The sequence below is a fragment of the Microchirus variegatus genome, assembly GCF_963457635.1.
Source record: "Microchirus variegatus genome assembly, chromosome: 16".
NCBI lineage: Eukaryota > Metazoa > Chordata > Actinopteri > Pleuronectiformes > Soleidae > Microchirus > Microchirus variegatus.
In genome coordinates this window covers 17655130-17675171 of record NC_139817.1, presented here as the reverse complement: position 1 = coordinate 17675171, position 20042 = coordinate 17655130, and the positions used below count along the sequence as shown (strand labels likewise).

The following is a 20042-nucleotide window of genomic DNA, read 5'->3' as shown; positions in this document are numbered from 1 at the left end:
TTAAACATAACCCATAACCCCCAACCCTAACCCTTACCCCTCTGAGTATCGTGATTTCGATTTCGATACGCATATCGTTACAGCCCTATTGGGCACCCATGTAAATTTTCATGATTTTCCTTCATAAATCATTGGTTGTTTGAATAAGGAATTTCTGTTAAATATATCATATAACACAGTGATATTTGAGAAGTGAAATAAGTTTATATGATTTACAGATAGTGTGCAAGAATTATTTACACATAATTAGGCATGTGCATACATTTTCTTCACTGAAGAGTGGCAACATGGGAGCCTCGAAACAACTCTCAAATGACCTGAAAACAATGATTGTTCAACATCATGGTTTAGGGGAAGGATACAGAAAGCTATGAGGAACATGGTGAGGAATTGTAAGACCACAGGCACAGTTCTAGTTAAGGCCCGAAGTGGCAGACCAAGAAAAATCTCAGATTAGCAGAGGCCAAGGATGGTGAGAACAGTCACCAGTCAACCCACAGACCAGCTCCAAAGACCTACAACATCATCTTACTGCAGATGGTGTCACTGTGCATCATTCAACTATTCAGCACACTTAACAAAAGGAGATGCTGTATGGAAGAGTAATGCAGAAAAAGCCTTTTCTCTGCACCGCCACAAACGGAGTCGCTTGAGGTATGCTAAAGCACATTTGGAATAAGGTGCTGTGGACTGATGAAACTAAAATAGAGTTATTTGGGCAAAACAACGGATGTTATGCACAGCGTTATGCAAAGGACACAGCATTCTAAGAAAAACAATTGCTACCTACAGTAAAATTTGGTGGCAGTTCCATCATGCTGTGGGGCTGTGTGGCCAGTGCAGGGACTGGGGATCCTGTTAAAGTTGAGGGTCGCATGGATTCCACTCTATCAGCAGATTCTGGAGAACAATGTCCAGGAATCAGTGACGAAGTTGTGTCTGGCTGGATCTTTCAACAAGACCACGACCCTAAACACTGCTCAAAATCTACGAAGGCATTCGTGCAGAGGGACAAATGCAACGTTCTGGAATGGCCATCTCGGTCCCCAGACCTGAATATTATTGAGCATTTGTGGTGTGATTTAAAGCGAGCTTTCATGCTCGAAAACCATCAAACCTGACTGAACTGGAGATGTTTTGTGAAGAAGAATGGTCCAATATACCTTCCACCAGAATTCACTCTAATTGAAAGCTGTAGAAAGTGTTTAGAGGCTGTTATTTTTGCAAAAGGAGGATGCACAAAATGTTTCTTTTTGCACACTTTGTGTAAATCATATAACATATTATTTCCCTTCTCAACTATCACTGCATCTTCTATATGATATATTTAACAGAAATTTCTTCAACCAATGATTTGTATAGGAAAATCATGAAAATTTACAGGGGTGCCCACATTTTTGCATACCACTGTATATACAATATTTTAGAGAGTATGTTCATTTTTATAATATTTATTCTGCCAATCAAGGATAGAGGCAGGGTAACCCACCTATTAATTGAACTTGTTATTACTTCCATCAAAGGCTCGTAGTTGATTTTTACAGTCCAATCTAGTTTAGATCCAATTTGTATTACTAAATATGTAAATTGATCTACCGCTTTAAAATTTAAAGTGGTAGGTCAATTTACATTTTTAGAAGTTTCTGTAAGTTGGTTTTCCCTTTCCTTTTCATTAAGTAATAGTAAGGAGGACTTGGTGTTATTAATTGTATATCCTGAGATGGCACCAAATGATTTTATTCATTGTAGAAGTGCAGGAATTGTTTTGTTAAGGTGGGAGAGAAATAAGATAACCTCATCTGCATATAGGGAAAGTTTATGTTCTGTTTGGCCAATTGTTATTCCAACTATTCCGGTGTGCATCTGTACAGCTATAGCAAGTGGCTCAATTGCCAGAGTAAACAAAAGCTAGGTAACGGCGTTATAACGCATGACGAGTTTCCATGACGACTGACCGGGATAAAAACACGTGCAACGTCATGTTCACGTGCCTCCCGATAGTTAAAATTTGTTTTTGAGTCCAGGTGCCATTTACCAGTTACCTCTGTTGGCTCCTTTAGTGTTGTTTCGGGCGCCGACAGTCAAACTGGCGTAGTCTGTTTATTAAAGGAAAAGAGCAGTGCTACAAATAACCAGCATACCTGTGTATTGCGTATGTGCCTCTGTTTTTAAAGTTTAGCGTTACTTTAGAGACTAATTTTAACAATCGGGAGTTACGTAAACATAACGTCGCATGCGTCTTTTACCGTCAGTTGCCATTGAAATGCGTCATATGTTAACGTTAACATTAACGCCGTATAGTGCCCAGCACTATATATTATAAATAATTTTACTTGACCATGACTATAGCACAGACTCCGTGTCCGTGTCGCTGTCTCTGGACTAAAATACATCGACAGCGTGATGCCAGTCGCGGACCAGACTACTGTGTTAAATATTGAGATTTTAGACATTTCCCTGGTAATTGTTGGAGATTAACCCTCGTTTTTTTGGGACTGTTAAATATTTTTAAATGATCTACAGTTCGGCACTGTTCGGCTTGATCCTTGTGTCGGAAGTCTCCGTGGCAAAGACTCAGTCACATACAGCGGGAGCTCGCAACTCGCAATCAGCCTGTGCTACCACTGCCTTTTGTTGAAATGGGCTTGAAACAACCATTGCATTGTGCAGTCACTTGTTCAGCGTCTGTCACCGCAAACCAAAACCGGTTCCAAATCACTGCAAACCCTAGCTAAAAGCCTGCACTTGGGTAAATCCAAACAAAGGGTTTTATTGACTGAAGTCGCACATTTGAATTAACCGATGGAGGCATTAGTGGATCTCCTGTGTGCTGATATGAAAAGCCTTTAACACGTTTTAATGTATGATTATTGATATGGCTTTTTTAGGCCATATTGCATTATGCAGTCTTAACATTATGTTGTTTTCCTTTGTGTTGTTCCAGATTACCTTGATAATGGCAACAATAAAATGGCAATACAGCAGGCTGATAAACTGCTGAAGAAACACAAGGACCTGCACTGCGCTAAGGTTGGTCAGAAGATGACTATTTTTCCTGTTTTGTTGTTTTTCTGTCCCTTTTTTTTCTCCAACTGCTTCATAGTCATAATCCCTCTTTGCACACACTGCACTTCTAAAAAAAAGACACAACCACACATTCTAGAAAAATTAGAGCATCAGTTTGCGCTTTGACAGGAACACTGCTGCTAATTCACAATAAACATTTTTGAAATGTTTCTTTATACTTGGGTAAAGTTGGAAGGAAATTCAGATAAACTCGGACACAAAATTTGTTTCCAGACATGGCAAAACCGGGAAAAAGTAGGCCGTGGGACATTTTGAGTTATTTACAGATTCTGAAAGTGTGATTTCTAAACTTTTTTAGTGATACAGCAATCCACTTCTTTTCACTTCTTCATCATCTGATACCTGAATTTGGATATCTGCCGATACGATACAAGTCCGATATGGATGCTGTGTCCATTTTAATATTATCATCATTATTGTTTATTTTAAATGAGGCTTTAATAATAAACAAACTCCTTTATACAGGCAAGTATGATATATGACTTTACAGCGACTTTACAGACCCCTGGTGACTTCGCGTGACAACGGCCAAAACCAGCATATTCCGGCTAACGTAAACAGTTGAAGGCTGAGATTATGTTGGCTGTAGAGGACCTGCAAGCAAACTCCTGGTCATGCTCGCCTGCTAGCTGGCTGTAAACTGTGGAATGGATTTACTGAACGGATTTGTGAATTATTACTCTGCGCCTCATTGAGACACGCCTCCGTATAGGAAATCCATTCCACTTTTTGCAGCCAGCAAACAGAGCAGTCAGGAGATCACTTGTGGAGACGTTTCAGCAGACATTAAAGCACTGGCTTAATGGATCAGACGTTTCGTCAAAAGTCAAAATAATCAAAACAGAGGTAATTAATTAAAGGCATTTCCCTCACACTAAATAAAAGGAGGGGAAAAAAAACTTCCTGTGCTTATTTCACAAGTTTTATTTCACAATGACCCCATTCAACTCAGGCTCTAAGTAATTAAGACATATCACTACTTCTGTTAACATAGTGAAGAACTGGCAAGCTCAACCTTTGTGTCTTTTTTTTCCCTTTTCCTCAGGTCCTAAAGGCCATTGGCCTTCAGAGAACTGGCAAGCAAGATGAGGCTTTCACTTTAGCACAGGAGGTGGCCACTCTAGAGCCCACTGATGACAACTCACTGCAAGCTCTGACTATACTGTACAGAGAGATGCATCGCCGTGAGTACACACAGAAGGTTTGGTAATAATTCAGGAATGACTGCATGCTAATTATTTTGCCCGTTCACAGCGGAGTTGGTCACTAAGCTGTACGAAGCTGCAGTGAAGAAGGTCCCACTCAGTGAGGAGTATCACTCTCACCTCTTCATGGCATATGCTCGTGTTGGGGAGTACAAGAAAATGCAGCAGGTATGAAAGACCACATTTGCTCCTGAAACTGCTCATCAGTCCTTTGCTAAATTACTCATGATGAAAACAAGGGATAATCTATCAATTATTTTTTCAGGTAGTCGATTAATCACGATTATATTCATTAGCACCTATTTTGGACTTCTGTTTAACCTACATACAGTGGACCTGCGCGTGTGCTAATAACAGAACATTTATCACAGTTAAATACCTGAAACAAATTATCACATATTTCTTACAGCATAAATAATGAATTAGTATGCTCCAAATCACACGGTTGATAAGTGAAAGAGGTTTACAATTCATTATAAACGCTAGTATCAACAGTGGCTGAAAATAAGTATGTCAAAGCAGCTTCGCCTGTAATTCACAGATTACTGCCGCAAAGAACACGTAATAACGTAAATGAACTAGCGTTTTCCAAGCAAGTTTCTTTCAAGTTTTTCTGACACAAAAGTTTTATGTACTTGCATCATAGGCTGATGGTTAATTAATAAATGAGCATGTGATTTAAAAATATCTACGCGGCATCAAGTTATTTGTGAACTCACTTCTCTGTGGTACGTGATGATACAGTGGATCGGCGTTTAAGATATTTGTGCATCGCCGTAGTACTACCATGGAATTAGAGTTGTGCTTCACAGAGACTCCAACAACACCCATCGACGATACGGAATCGATTACGTCGACTAATCGTTGCAGCCTTAGTTACATGCCTTGAATTAAAGCTAAAACTCATTTCAATCACATCAGGGTTGTTTTGTTTCAATTCAATTGTAACTTTGCACTGGAGAAATTACTTTTAAAAACTGTAACTGTCTAAATACTTGGACTCTGCTGTAATCACTTTAATGAAGAGGATGTTAATGGCTGTGTATTTCCACTTTACAGGCAGGAATGGCTTTGTATAAAATTGTCCCCAAGAATCCCTATTATTTCTGGTCTGTCATGAGTCTAGTGATGCAGGTATGAGCAGCCTTCATAACACACACATTCACAGACCTTGAATATTATTTATTCTATAAAAAATATACACACGTCTTGTTCAGGCCATCTCCGCACAAGATGAAAAACTGGCTCAGATAATGTTCCTGCCTTTGGCTGAGCGCATGGTGGAGAAAATGGTTAAAGAGGAGAAGATTGAAGCGGAAGCTGAGGTAAGTGAGACTTCTGCACTCTGCACAGCCTGAATGCAGTGAATACTGCGTTCAAAAAAAGAAAAATAATAATTTTGTCAGAGCAATTGAAAAAAACAAACAAAAAAACCTTAAATACATGATTAATGCGACACTTTAAATGGAAACAAACAGCATAATAAGCCCTGCCCCCCTTGCTCTACAAAAATGTAAAAATACCATACAAGCAATATGTTATTTTTAGTATAAACTTTCCTTGGCAGTTAATCAAAATTCATACTATTTTAAACCAGATTATCCTGTACAATCGGCACATGATTGGCAAGTGTTAAATATTCTCAGACTACCTGTGGAGACTCACTGAAACCATAACCATGTATTGCTGGTCCAGCAATGCTGTTAATTACGCTGTAGTGTGCTAGGTGCGTGCCAAAAATGACGTTGTATCCTATGTCACACCGGGTGCGACAACGGAAAATTTTAGGGGTGCAACCAGAAAATTTAGGCGACTAAATACGCTTGTACGCGCATTTGTATGGATCATCTGTCCGAGATCACTGAGAAGGAGATTGCTACCATGTTACAACAAGCCGATGGTTTTTGCTGTAGGACGTAAAAAAAAAGAAAGAGGGATAGATTTGTCAAGGGCATAAGACGAGCCCATAGAAAGAGTGGTGACCCAGTGGGAAAAGCCCTCCTGGTGATTCTGGTGGAGCTGGGATGGCTGTCCCAATAAGTGAAACACAGAGACGGACAGTAATTTTGAGACTAATGTAAGCAATATGCTTAAAGTTGTTTACTAATGTTGCTAGGCAGCGGACGTTTATCCGGCAGCACAAGTTGAATGTTTTGGTTGTGCGCCCCCTGCCGTTACGGTGAATACTGCAACGAACAATTAGTTAACGGTACATGTAGCGCACTGAGCATAAAAGCCTCCGTACATGCTTATTTGATCACGAGCTGTCTGCGGAGCCCCATGCCACGGCATCGTATGTGAGTATAAACAATGCTTTACTAATAAATGCTTTGATAATAGATGCAGAAAATATAATTTGCGGTTTCAAATTCAGTGACTGTACAAATATATAAAAAAAAAATACCATAAGTTCAGAAAAAAAAGTGCTCAGTTACATTTGGGTAATTTCACAGTTAAAAACAATACTTAACTAATATGGTGTTTAATTAGTGTATTTTGTTTAAAGGTACAATATGTAGTATTTATGGGTTTATATAACCCAAAATCCCCTTTTTATACATATTATGTGCTCCTGCATTGTCTAGTCGCTGTATAATAGTTTTTGTTTCATTTTCGTAGTGTTTCAAAAAGTCATGTAAAATAACATGACCACGGACCGCGGTTGCATAGCCACTGTTAGCAGCGAGACGCCATGTTTCTACCGGAGCCTGTAAGGACAAACGCGAGAGAACAAAACATGCGTCTCTTTACTTGTAGCGGAAGTCCCGCCTCCTCTCTCCGCTTCGTCTGCTACGGCCACGGTAGCTCGCCCTCTCCCTCGCCTCACGAACCTAATCTGCTGACACGGAGAAAGACGACGAGGACGACATTTGACCAGCTGCGGATACCGTAGCGCTCAGGGAAGGGAGGGCATGAGCAGCAGGTCTTTGTTGTAAATTTCAGCCTCTCCTCTAGATGGCACTATAAACTACTTATTTCCCCTTTAAACTGTGAAGTGCCTGCACTGTTTACGAACTTCGTGTTCACCGCAGTTCTGGAATGTATGAAGGTATATTTGATGCAAAAGTCACAAGCACATGTAACTGCAGATTTCACATGAGCAAACTAAAGTCACAAAAGTGTAAGCGTAAAGTTGAAGTTGTACATTAAAGTCACAAATGTGTAACCGTAAAGGTGAAGTTGTGAACATTTTTTTTATACCTTGTTAACACAAATCCTTGTTACAGGTACACAAATCCTTGTTAAAGGTACACAAATCCTATACTGTGCATCACAAATTCCAGCAGTCATGCACTCGACACTTTTGCTCCAATAGTTGTGGTGCAGTTGGTGCAAAACACATTCAAACACCTATGTTTCATAATCTGAGAACATGCACAATATTTGTGCATTGTAAACCATAAAGTTGAAGTTGTAAATATTTTTTATACCTTGTTAACACAAAATAGGGCTACAGGTACACAAATCCTTGTTACAGGTACACAACTGCAAGTCAATTGATACAAGTGCTCGAATCTGCTTCTACTTTTTCTCCTCGCTAGGTGGTATAAGTGGTGCAAAAGGATTTGTAACTTGTGCACGCCGAGCAAATCGATCGATAAGAAAACAAGGCTTAGAGTGGGCGGGCCTTAGGAAGCTCTCTGCCGAGTTTTGAGTGACAGCTTGGAGTCGCAGAATCGCGACATTAAAAGTGTCAAATATACGAGACAATAAAGTTGCAGATTTATGAGATTAAAAGTACATTTCCATTTTATTAAATATATAGACTCCCACCATTTCTCCCGCTGTTTGTGTTTTATACATATGAACCGTATCTATATCAGTTCAGTCTTCAAACTTGGTACACACCTTCATTAGGTTGTGCCATAAATACAAGTGTTCTATGAATCCGACAGGAAGGCCGTCATTTTGGATTGAACGCGAAAACGTAGGCGTTTTTGGCGAATTTGCACCAATGCTACAAAATCTATCTAGTCCTACAGTTTTTGAGCGATCACCTTAGTATGATAACAAAAAAATCATAAAAAATTATTTATAATATGTGACCTGCCACGGACCATGGGGGAACAAGTCGACCCAGCGCAAAGCGAGAAAAAATAGGAAAACATGTTTTGTTTTTTTTTAAATTAGGGATTTCCGTTTTTTTCAAAATTGTTCGGTAACGCTTTCTTTTACAGTCCCCTAATTACCAGGTATTTACCTGGTAAATTCATGGTAACACCAAAGTGTTACTAGGTAATTACCAATGGTAATAAGAAAGTAAATACAGTGAAACTGTTGCCAAAATACTGGGCATTTACCTGGTAACTATATAGTTAATTATAGCGTGTTATTACTGCTGTTAATAAGAAGGTATGTACAGCTAAACTATGGCAAAACTATGGTAAATGTAAGTGTATTATTGGGTTATAAACTGGTAATAAGCAGGTACCTAATTACTAGCTATTTACCCAAGGGGTAATCTAACAAACCTAACCCTAAAAATGTGTGTAATTACATGGAAACAAGCTTGGCTTTCTTTTACAGTACAGTTTTACTTTACTTACCGAGTACATTACCGTGCATTACCCAGTATTTTGGCAACGGTTTCACTGTATTTACTTATCTTATTACCCTTGGTAATTACCTAGCAACACTTTAGTGTTACCATGAATTTACCAGCTAAATACCAGGTAATTAGGGGACTGTAAAAGAAAGCGTTACCAATTGTTCAACTTGAAGTTTGTAAGAAGCCACTACATGCTTCAAATCACAGTATTGTGGGTCTTAAAACCATAAACTTTGTATTTGAATTAAGGTTGTTTGATCGCTGTGAATCATTCCTAGTCAGCTAATCTAATCAGCTCAAGGAGAATACACATGGCTACTTAATATGCACGTGAGGCAGGTGCTAGAGAGGGAGAGAGGGAGAGTGGGAGGGGGAGAGAGGGAGTGTGTGGAACTTTCTAACAGTTATTGATGTGTGTGCAGTGTGTGTGTGTGCAGTGTGAAATTAAAGCGTGATTGCCATCAAAGCTTTGTTGAACAAAGGAAGGCAAGGAAAACCAGACAATTATTGAACTGTGGCTGAACTTCTTAACAAAGACAGACAGGGTGAGTGGACTGTTAGCATTTTAAGCTAGCGATTTTTATGCTAACGTGTTATCATGTGTGAATGACACAGCTTTGTGTGTGAAGTATTGACTGTGATGCTAATGATTTGAGTTGAGTTAGGACATTATCAGCTCATTCAGGAACAGACTGTTCCATCCATACTACACCACAGAGCCACTTTAATGTATTTCATTTGATTTGATATTAGAAATATGTGTCTATCTTTGATCCTTCCCTCTTAAGTATATATAGTATATTGTTTTTTCATGAAACAACAAAAACAGATGATGGAAATACAGTGGTATGCAAAAGTCTGGGCACCCCTCTAAATTTTCATGATTTTCCTTTATAAATCATTGGTTGTTTGGGTAAGAAATTTCAGTTAAATATATGATATAGGAGACAAACAGTGATATTTGAGAAGTGAAATAAAGTTTATATGATTTACAGAAAGTCTACAATATCAGCAGATTCTGGAGAACAATGTCCAGGAATCAAAGTTGAAGTTGTGTCAGGGCAAACCATCAAACTGAACTGGAGATGTTTTGTAAAGAAGAATGGTCCAAAATACCTTCTGCCAGGGGGCATGGCTATGGCGCTGAACTGACCACACGTCTTTTCGTGAGCTCCTGGTAATATTCTAGTAAAATCCTGTAAACTTTCCAAAAACTGCATAAACCGTGACGACTTTAATTTGTGGTGACTTAATACTACAAGCCTGCGACAAGAACAAATCTAAAGCACACGTTTCTCGTAGTGAAGAATGCGTCTCAGATGCTATCAGCCTAGCTAACTCAGAGGGAGATGCTAACCCTGGACATTGTGTGGATGGCATAAACACTGGTTCGGCACAAAACATGGACATCATTCAGATACTCGAGGGGATCAGAAATGACTTTTCCACCAAGTTTGATGTGGTCCTGAAATCGATTCAAGACGTTAAGAAAGACGTGCAAGACTTCTCGGCGTGCATGGATGCAGAGGTGTGCATTAGCACCGTAGAAGACACAGTTAACTCAGAGAAAGGCAAGGCTGGCGCGTTAGCTAAACAAGTGACTCTCCTCACAAGTAAACTTGACGAGCTCGAAAACCACTCTCGCCGCTCCAACCTACGGATAGTTAATGTACCTGAGAAGATGGAAGTAAATGATGCAGTAGCTTTCCTGGAGAAGTGGCACCCCGAAGTGCTAGGACCAGCTACATTCCCAAATCCACCTCTCATTGAAAGAGCACACAGGTTGCCCGGCCGGACGCAAGCTAATCGACCAACCGCACCGAGAGTCATCATCGTGAAGTTTTTAAACTTCCAGGATAAAGTCAGAGTGATGCGAGCTTCCAGGGCCAAAGGCAAAGTCATCTGCGCCGGTCAAGAGATCATGTTCTTCCCGGACCTGTCTGCGGAGCTTCACCGTCGCAGAAGAGGTTTCGACCGGGTAAAACAGCTGAGAACGATGAACATTCGGTACGGAATAATTTACCCAGCCAAGCTACGAGTGTCGTCTGAAACTCCAGCAGAAGCTGAAACATTCATTTGAGGGTTACATAACACAGGGGACTCACAGATGAACTAAAATGATCTGCTGAATATTTTATTATCCACCTGTAACAGCGATAGATTGCTACTGCTGGCTTTATGTTCCGGTATCTATGGTCCGTAAAATGGTTATGCTTTTTTTTTCTTTTTTCTGCGGAGACTTTTCTGTTTTGTTTACATAATTTTGTTATTCCTTCATTCACCTCCGATGTAAATTAGCTTTTCATTTACTCTTTATACAACGTCTGCCACGCAGCCTTCGCAAGTGGACCTATACTCGTTTTGTTCTTTTTGAAAAAATGGCTACTCTGTCGGTTTTCCCAGATGAGAGTTGAGCCGCAAGAAAGACTATGATGAACATTTCATATTCACGAGGGACTGTCATGGTCAGGTTGACAGCGAAGGGGTTTTGTTCGTGGCAAGATTTAAGTGTTTTTTTTGTGTTTTTTTTTTCCTTGTTTTCTTTTGTTTGTTTATTTTTGTTGATCCTTCACATCATATGGGGTTTTACTGGTACACTCCCCCAAAATGTCACAAAGTTACTCATCAGGTTTACCAAAGACTAAAGATGATGATATGCTGCACAATCTGGTGTAATATTAAGATTAGATGACTGCAAATAAAAATTTTAAATTCAATTCATGGAATGTTAGAGGGATGGTAAAGTTGACTAAATTAAAACAGGTGATTACCAGGATTAAACAACTTAAATCTTCAATAGTGTTTATCCAGGAAACTCATTTACTCAGAGAGGACTTGGTGATGCAGGAGATGGCCAGGCAAAGTAGTAGCATCCTGTTCCCTTCTCACTCAAGAGGGGTTATGGTGTTATTCATAATTCGGTACCTTTTCAAATAAACAATACTATTTTTGATAAATCTGGTAGATTTTTGGTGGTTCAAGGAACTCTTGTAAGGGAAAATATTAATTTGGTTAATATAGGTGTCCAGCCATGGCAAAAGCATTCACAAGTCTACTTTGGGACATTTGGAGTTATTTACAGATGCCGAAAGTGTGATTTCTAAGCTTTCCAACAATATCAAACACATAAATCTGATCAGGTAAATCTGATCGTTTTTGAAGAAGATGTGGCCATTTGAATGTAGGCACTCCTCAAACTGCTTTAGGGAGAAATTCAGCCTGAAAGATTTTGACCTACTTGAGGAGCCAGGCCCAATAGCTGCTCATTTGCATCACATTTACATGGTCACAACCCCCCACCCAGTCTAGCTGTCAGTGACATCTGATATCTGTTAGCCCACAGGACAGAAACAGTGTAGCAGTTTGAAAAAAAAGGAATAAATGTAGTTCATGTCAATGTAGTGTTTTTTGCCTTAAGTACTTCAGTGGACTGATAAGAATCAGAATTTACTTCATTGATCCCCAGAGGGAAATTCTTCTGTTACAAAAAGCACTTGAATAAAAATGAGAAACAAGAACGGTGAAATATAGATACTTCAAATATCAAATAAAATATATGTGTGTGAAGGAGAGTTCAATATTTTCCAGACCATGGACTATATTATCATCTTCAATACCAGTTCCTCCCCCACAATGTGGCTGTACCCACTCTGTCCATCACAGTTGATATGCGGGCTAAATGGTGACATCACAAGCGCACCCTCTTCTGCTTACTCTTCTGTGCTGTAACCTTTGGTGCCGGGCATGTGAAGTCTTAAGCCCAATTTATACTCCTGCGTAAAGTGCTCTGCGTAGGCTACGCAGAGTCCTCTGCGTCGACGCAGAACCTGTTGTAGAGTCTCTGCGTCGTCTCCGGCTGCACGGAATATTTGTGTCCGTCACTCCGTCAAGGGACAACAGAGACGGCAAGAGCTGCAATTGGTCCTCAGGACAGGCCGAGCAAAGCTGCTCTGTGCCGGCTCACAGTGAGCACCGAGCGTCCACAGAGGGCGGAGCTGAACACCGCCGACTTCGTCGCTGCCGAACTATAAATACGTCATATCTTAACACACACAGCACATGTTTAGACTCTAAATGGCCAATTTCTCGCCTCAAATTATCTTAAAACTGCGTTCCGGGACACAGAAAAGTGACAAACGGCCACTGTTTCAACAACAACAGTCTTTCTCCCTCGGACGCCATTGCTCACTGTAGCCAAAAGCACAACAACCTTGCGCAGCGACCCCTACTGATCGCGCGGGAAATTGCAGCACCTATCCGTCACCGCGACGCAGAAGTATAAAGGCGAGAGTGGTCTACGTGGTGACGCAGACGGATAAGGCATCACGCAGTCGGAGAAGTATAATGTGGCCTTTATGCCTCCTCAGAACAGAAAGGCCTGATTTTTTTCAAAAATATACGTCTGCCTGTACATGGTCATTCCAGGTGGGGCCAGGACGGTCATCAAAGTGTTTGATTATGTCAGTCAGAGTGCCTTTGCCAATTCTGAAAGAAAAAAAAAATACTTGTTTCAGATCATGGTTCATGTTAACAGGCACTTTATCACTAATCAGAATAGATTGATCAGTAGTATTGCTTGAATTATGTGTGAATGCCACACCTTTATGTGCATGAATCGCACGTGTAATTAACACGTTCATCACACATTGTGTTAATCACGTGTGATTCATGCATGCAAAGGTGTGGCATTCACACATCATTCAATGCATTGTTAGGTTTCGAACAAGGGGGTTTCGTCTCAAAGCATATGAATTATCAAACTGAACCTGCGAGTGTACAAAATCTCAAAGAGGGTCGTGACATGCTCCCCTTACGACTTATAATACGCTCATCTGACCCGAACACAGGTTTCGATGTGCGCATCATTCTCATTGTAATAATACAGTACCGAGCTAGCGAGCTAAGCAAGCTAGCAAGCATAGCTAATAACAATGTAGCCAAATAGCGTTACAATAACAGGAAAAAACTTCCCTGTATGTGACTGAACACTAACGTTACGTATATGAAAACTCACCCATGAGGAGATAGAGCAGTGCTGGCGTCACGTCATCATCTCAGACAAGTACTGTGTCTGTCCTGCTCTCTTTCAGCCGCTGATTAATCCATCAGTTTGTTGTTTTTGGGATGATAAAGTCTGCTAACACGTTAGCATAAAGATCGCTAGCTTTAAATGCTAACAGTCCACACACCAGCAGTCTCTGTGCTTTCTCTGTCCTTGTGAAGATGTTCAGCCACAGACAATTATTGTCCTGTTCTCCTTGCCTTCCTTTGTTCAACAAAGCTTTGATGACGACTGCTTTGATGACAATCACACTTTAATTTCGCACTGCGCACACACACACACACACACATAACTGCTGGAATTTTCCAGACACTCTCTCTCCCACCTCCCCCCCTCTCTCTCTGTACGTGCATATTAATTAGCCATGTGTATTCTCCGTGATCATCAGCTGATTGGCTGAAAAAGCAACAAAAGCTCTGGAATGTGAGATTGCCACACCCAAACTAGGAGTGATTCACAATACTGTGATATGAAGCATGTAGTGGCTTCTTCAAAACTTCAACTTGTGTAATTTTGAAAAAAACGGAAATCCCTAATTTTGAAAAAATTAGGGGAAAAAACCATTAGCAAAAGCGATTAGGTCACACCCATTAATTCATGGTATCAAGATTGGGGACTTGGAACACAATACAGCAATGTACGCTGATGATACTATTGTATTTCTATCACAACTTGCAGAATCTATTCCATCTCTTAGAGTTATTTAATACATTTGGGAGTATCTCTGGGTTTAGGGTGAACAAAGAAAAATCATCTATTATGTTTTTAAATGGAAATGAGAGAAAGTAACCGTTAGTTGAGAATGCCACAGAGGGATTTAATTACTTGGCCATCAAAATAACCCCAAAGATAAGTAATCTTATTTTAGCCAATTATGAGCCCATGGTACTTGATGTGACAGAAGAGTTCAAGAGATGGACAACACTTCTTGTTTGTTTTGGTTTTCTAAAGATGTTTGCATGCCCTGGTTAGAAATTGAAAAACGATCCTCAAAGGGTCTATCATTGAATAGCTATCTATACTCCGCAACACTTAAACAATTAAAGAATAATGCTACCAATCCTTTTGTAAAAATCACTATTGTTTGGCATACAGTGCAGAAATAACTTAACATCGAGTTTGGCTCTAGAGAAGCTGACCTGTATTGTTAGAAAGAAGGCTACTGAACTTTATGACATTTGGAAGATGTTTCTGGAACTGTTGAGGAATGGAGATATGGAGGAGGCAATGGGAGAATGAGATAAGGAAAATATGGCTGGGAGTGTACGATGTAACCAGTATTATGTTTGTTTTTATTTTTAGTGTATTATTTATTATAATACACTAAAAATAAAAACACGTACAATATTATTGTACGTGTTCATTTATTTATTATTTAATGCTCAGTATTTCTTTGACTAATTTATTGGTTTAAATCATCCTTTAGATTTTTATTTTTTTAGGACATTTATTTGATTTACGTTTTCTGTATTATTATTATTATTATTATTATTATTATTAATATTTTCATTATTATTTTCATCACTGCCATGTGTTTAAATTGTTGGATGGATAAATACAAAAATCAATAAAGATATGTTTAAAAAAAACAACTAAAAAAAACCTTCTGCCAGAATCCAGACTCTAATTGGAAGCTATAGAAAGCGGTAAGAGCAGGGATTAAAACTAACTTTTTTCACCACCGTCTCGGAAACGTCCCGAAAAACATTTTGAACCGTCCCGAATCGTCCTGAATTGTCCCGAAAATCTTTTTTTAAATTTTGAGTTGTTACTTACTGATAATGTAATAAAAACACAATACCTTATGTTGATAATAAATAATATATTTATTTCCAGACTAGATTTGTTGTGTTGTAGATGACAACCATCAGCACACTCAGTCACAGACCATCCGGCCTACCGGACCTTCTGCCACTACTCCCATTTAGTGACTGCATTTAGTGGGTTATAGTCGTCATGAGAAGGGCCATTCATTGAGATTTGCATGAGGCTGTTTAGGGCTGTCAAAATTACTCAAAAATTACGTTTGAAAAAACACAAATATTCGAATATCTGTATTTGCGCATGATATCAATGACGCACGGATCTGGTGTGCACTGCATCCGCTGCGTCTGGGGGCTTTCAATCAGCCAGACTGTCAGGTGATGACAGCATGACGTCAATAACAGGACGAACTAATACAACCAGACATAAGTACTTGTAGATGTAGTTTATTTAAGTTTAAACATATTTCACAACACATTACCTACACAAAAATAAGTAAATGAACTGATGACCAAGAGCGCAGATCTCTCTCGCTCGCTCTCTCTCTCCCTCTCTCTGCGCATAATGAACAACAAACAAATGCTGATCAAGAGTTTTGTGCAGCAATTTAAGGTCCCGAATATGACAGGCTTCATTCAGTGATTGAAACAAACATGTCAACAGTAATGAAATGTTCACATGCAGTGCGGGCGAGCAAAGCAGACGGCAGCGTAGCGGCTCGAGCGAGAGAGCAGCAGTCTCTGCGTCTCACTGAACAACACCAACATGAGCGCGCAGCCATTTACCTTTTGACACAAGTATTTCCCACCGACCGCGAACCTGTTCTGGTTCACAGAAAGTGTTGAAAACTTAAACAGATAAATTTAGTAAGTCAAAATTCTCTTTCGTCCCGTGGTCGTCCTGAGAGAGAATATTGATCGTCCCGATGACAATTAATCCCCGGGACGACGGGACGGTGTTAATTTTAATCTCTGGTTTAGAGGCTGTTATTTCTGCAAAAGGACACAAATGTTTTATTTTGTGATGCCTAAACTTATGCACATGCCTAATTTTGTTAAAATAATTCTTGCATACTTTCTGTAAATCATATAAACTTTATTTCACGTCTCAATTATCACTGTTTGTCTCCTATATGATATATTTGACTGAAATGTCTTTTTCAAACAACCAATGATTTATAAAGGAAAATCATGAAGATTTACAGGGGTGCCCACACTTTTGCATATCACTGTATGACTACAGGAGTGTAAGGACAAGAAATGATAACAGAATAAGCCACCCCCCCCCCATATTTTTCTTTAGGTTATTTCATTTCAAATCGTAAGAGGATATTATGTCCAGTTTTTTTATGTATTGTTCTGTGTAGCAGTGTAGCTCACAACAATAGTATCTGTGCTCAGAGAGGTGTGGTTTCACTGACGGCTTAGACCAGTAGGGGATTGTTCTATGTGAATGTGATGATTGAATGAGTGAATGTGATGATGTCTCTTGGCTCACTGAAGGTGTAAATCTTTGAGGCTAAAATTCTCCCTAAAACAGTTTGAGGAGTGCCTACATTCAAATGGCAGTTTTGCATATGTTGGACATTGTTGGAAAGCTTAGAAATCACACTTTCAGAATCTGTAAAGAACTCAAAATGTCCCTCAGTAGACTTGTGACCAGTTTTGCCATGGCTGGACACATATAGTACTGGGCACTATACAGCGTTAACATGGCAACTGATCGGAAAAGACACACGTGACATCATGTTTACGTAACTCCCGATTGTTAGCCGCTATTCCCTTTTTCGCGTAGTTTGAAATGACACATCTTAGTAGCGTAGTTTCATGTCAATATGTATCTACTACGCAAAATGCAGAGAGGTTGGCAGGTCTGTGTAGGCTCGGTTGCAATGGGGCAGCGCAAATACTTTGTACACTGTAGCGGAGACTGGGAGGAGGGACAACAAACGGGCTGTATACAGTGTCCCATCGACTTAATGATGTGATGTAAATGCAAGACACAGGGCTTTCATTGCTGGCGTGTTTTAAAAATCTACTGGTCGCACTCGTACTACTGGATTCAAAATTTACTCTCAAATTTCTGTCCCAAAATGCCTGTAGTAATCATCAGTTCTTGAACTGTAACAGCTGATAACTATTGACATAATCCAACCATCATGGTTTATTTTTAGTTGTAGAGGAAAATCACTCCAGGTTTCCCCCCAGAAAACTTGCGAAGCCCCGTGTTTGGCCTCTCTGCAGGCTTTTAGCTAGGATTTTTTTAGTGTTCTTGCTGCTGTGTCAGGAATGAAAAGTGTGTCGTTTTCATACAGACAGAAGTTGCTTGTTTTGTTTCAATTGTATTGTGTGTGTGTTTATAGGTGCAGCTCTATTTTATGATCCTGGAGCGTTTGGGCAAATGTGTAGAAGCTCTCGAAGTGATCAGGGGGCCACTTGGGGGTGAGTGCATATTATTTTCTTCTGTTCCTGGACCTGTAAGACCTGCCAGATAAATCTGAAGTTTGTCTGTCCACAGAGAAGCTGACCAGTGAGCTGCAGAGCAGAGAAAACAAGTGCATGATGCTGTATCAGAAACTACAGCGCTGGCCAGAGTGTAATGCTTTGGCCCACAAGCTGCTCCTCAAAAAGTGAGTTAAAGTTGTATATACGAGTGTAGTATCTTCAGGTTTCTACCTGGAGCCTCCATGCAGGGATACCAATTAGGACCATATTCACTAAATGCGACGACAAAATCTTTAATAATATTGTTGGTCCCTAGCCCTACATATTGCCATATTTAAACAATATAAACCACACACAATCTTGTTTTTTTTTTTCCAGTCCCGATGATTGGCAGTTCTATCCCTCCTACTTTGACTCTCTCTTTCACCTCATTGACCAGTCATGGAGTCCACCAGAAGCAGGCAAACAGTGAGTACAAAAGATAATAACTAGGACTGCTCTTAGGACTCACATTCATGGAAGGGCCCTCGCCCCACGCAACTCGGGGAGAGCAGCAGTTCCCCGACCTCACTGTCTCACACGAATTTCGTCTCGATTTATTTTCATTCAGGGACACACTTTCTGTCAAATTCCATGAATTCATTTACGTGTCAAGTTTTGCATAAATGTGACTTTACAGTCCATCACAGGTCACAAATGGACAAAAAACTAGCATTCAATTCCAAAATGGGTGGGCGGAGCTAATGGAAGTACATTAGAACTTTGTTTGGAATCATGAAAGCAACAACTGTGACCAAAAAATCTAAAATTTAAGGTCAACTTTGTTGGACAACTGTGGCCATGCCTTTTGAGTTATATAAAATTCTTGCACAACCTGTCTAGAACACATGTGCTAAGTTTGGCGGGGCTAGCTCAAGCGTGCTAGGACGAGTTCCTTCAAATGTAAAGACGAGTCATTTTGGTTTTACCAATTTTTGGAATCATGAGCAAGCTGTTCCAAGTTTAGTCTAAATTGGAACAACTATGTGTGACTTATGCAGAAAAGAAAACATTTTAAAATTTGCATTTTATGCAAGTTTGACCACTTTATTTTGCATCAAAAATTCCCAAAAAAATTTCCCAAGAAAAATTTCAACTATGCCTAACGCACAATTTTGTCCTGATCGGACTACTTTTGTCTGATCCTAACCTGACTTCTGGGGGCGCTATAGAGCCCTGGGGCTAGGCATGGGTTAGGGCCCTATGCCACTATCGCAATTTTGCCTACCCTACCTCCATGCCAAAATTTTTTGCATGTTAACTCCCTCAAAATTGAGCCCAACGTCAGAGAATTTTTTTTTATAACAATCAGAACAGGACCAATAGGTTCCTCGCACTTTGTGCCAGTGTGTTGGATATTGAGAGCCCGCTTGGAGACAGAGAAGCGAACGGCGCAGAAGCGGCACACAACGCAGGAGCGGTGCGCAGAAAAAAAAGGCAGTCTATGATATAATATACTCTATATAACATATACACTACCATAATATACACTGCCACTTTTTTATATATGTTGATTTGTTTTACTTTTAAATTAGGGCTGGGCGATATGACCAAAAATATATATCACGGTATTTTTCAAAATTCGAACAGTTTCACGGTATCTAACGGTATTTTTTTTTTTTCATGCATAATCAGGTGTTCACAGCATTTTCTACTGGTTGAGAACTGAATTACTGCAGTAGATTAACTTAGGATGGTCTATTTTACTGACTTAAATACTGTAGAATAACACACTAGTACAGGTTCTCATGGCCCCAGAAAATTATGTTGTTTACAAAGAAGAGTTACTCATGATTCTAATGAAGTGAGGAATCGGAATGCAAAGACAATTGCAGTCAAAATACAGAACTTTGACTGTGCAAATCAACATCTTTTATAAAAATTCCCCGTGT

General features: G+C 39.7%; 1 protein-coding gene across 1 annotated transcript in view; it reads left to right on the top strand.

Annotated features, from left to right (window-relative positions):
* The window catches only part of naa25 (N-alpha-acetyltransferase 25, NatB auxiliary subunit), a 52606-nt gene that overhangs the window by 9515 nt on the left and 23049 nt on the right, over window positions 1–20042 (top strand). The window contains exons 2-9 of the mRNA XM_083902451.1: window positions 2945–3030; window positions 4133–4271; window positions 4342–4460; window positions 5352–5426; window positions 5510–5617; window positions 18030–18108; window positions 18185–18296; window positions 18490–18579. Coding sequence (XP_083758577.1) covers window positions 2945–3030; window positions 4133–4271; window positions 4342–4460; window positions 5352–5426; window positions 5510–5617; window positions 18030–18108; window positions 18185–18296; window positions 18490–18579 — 808 coding nt within the window. The remainder of the gene's footprint in view (window positions 1–2944; window positions 3031–4132; window positions 4272–4341; window positions 4461–5351; window positions 5427–5509; window positions 5618–18029; window positions 18109–18184; window positions 18297–18489; window positions 18580–20042) is intronic.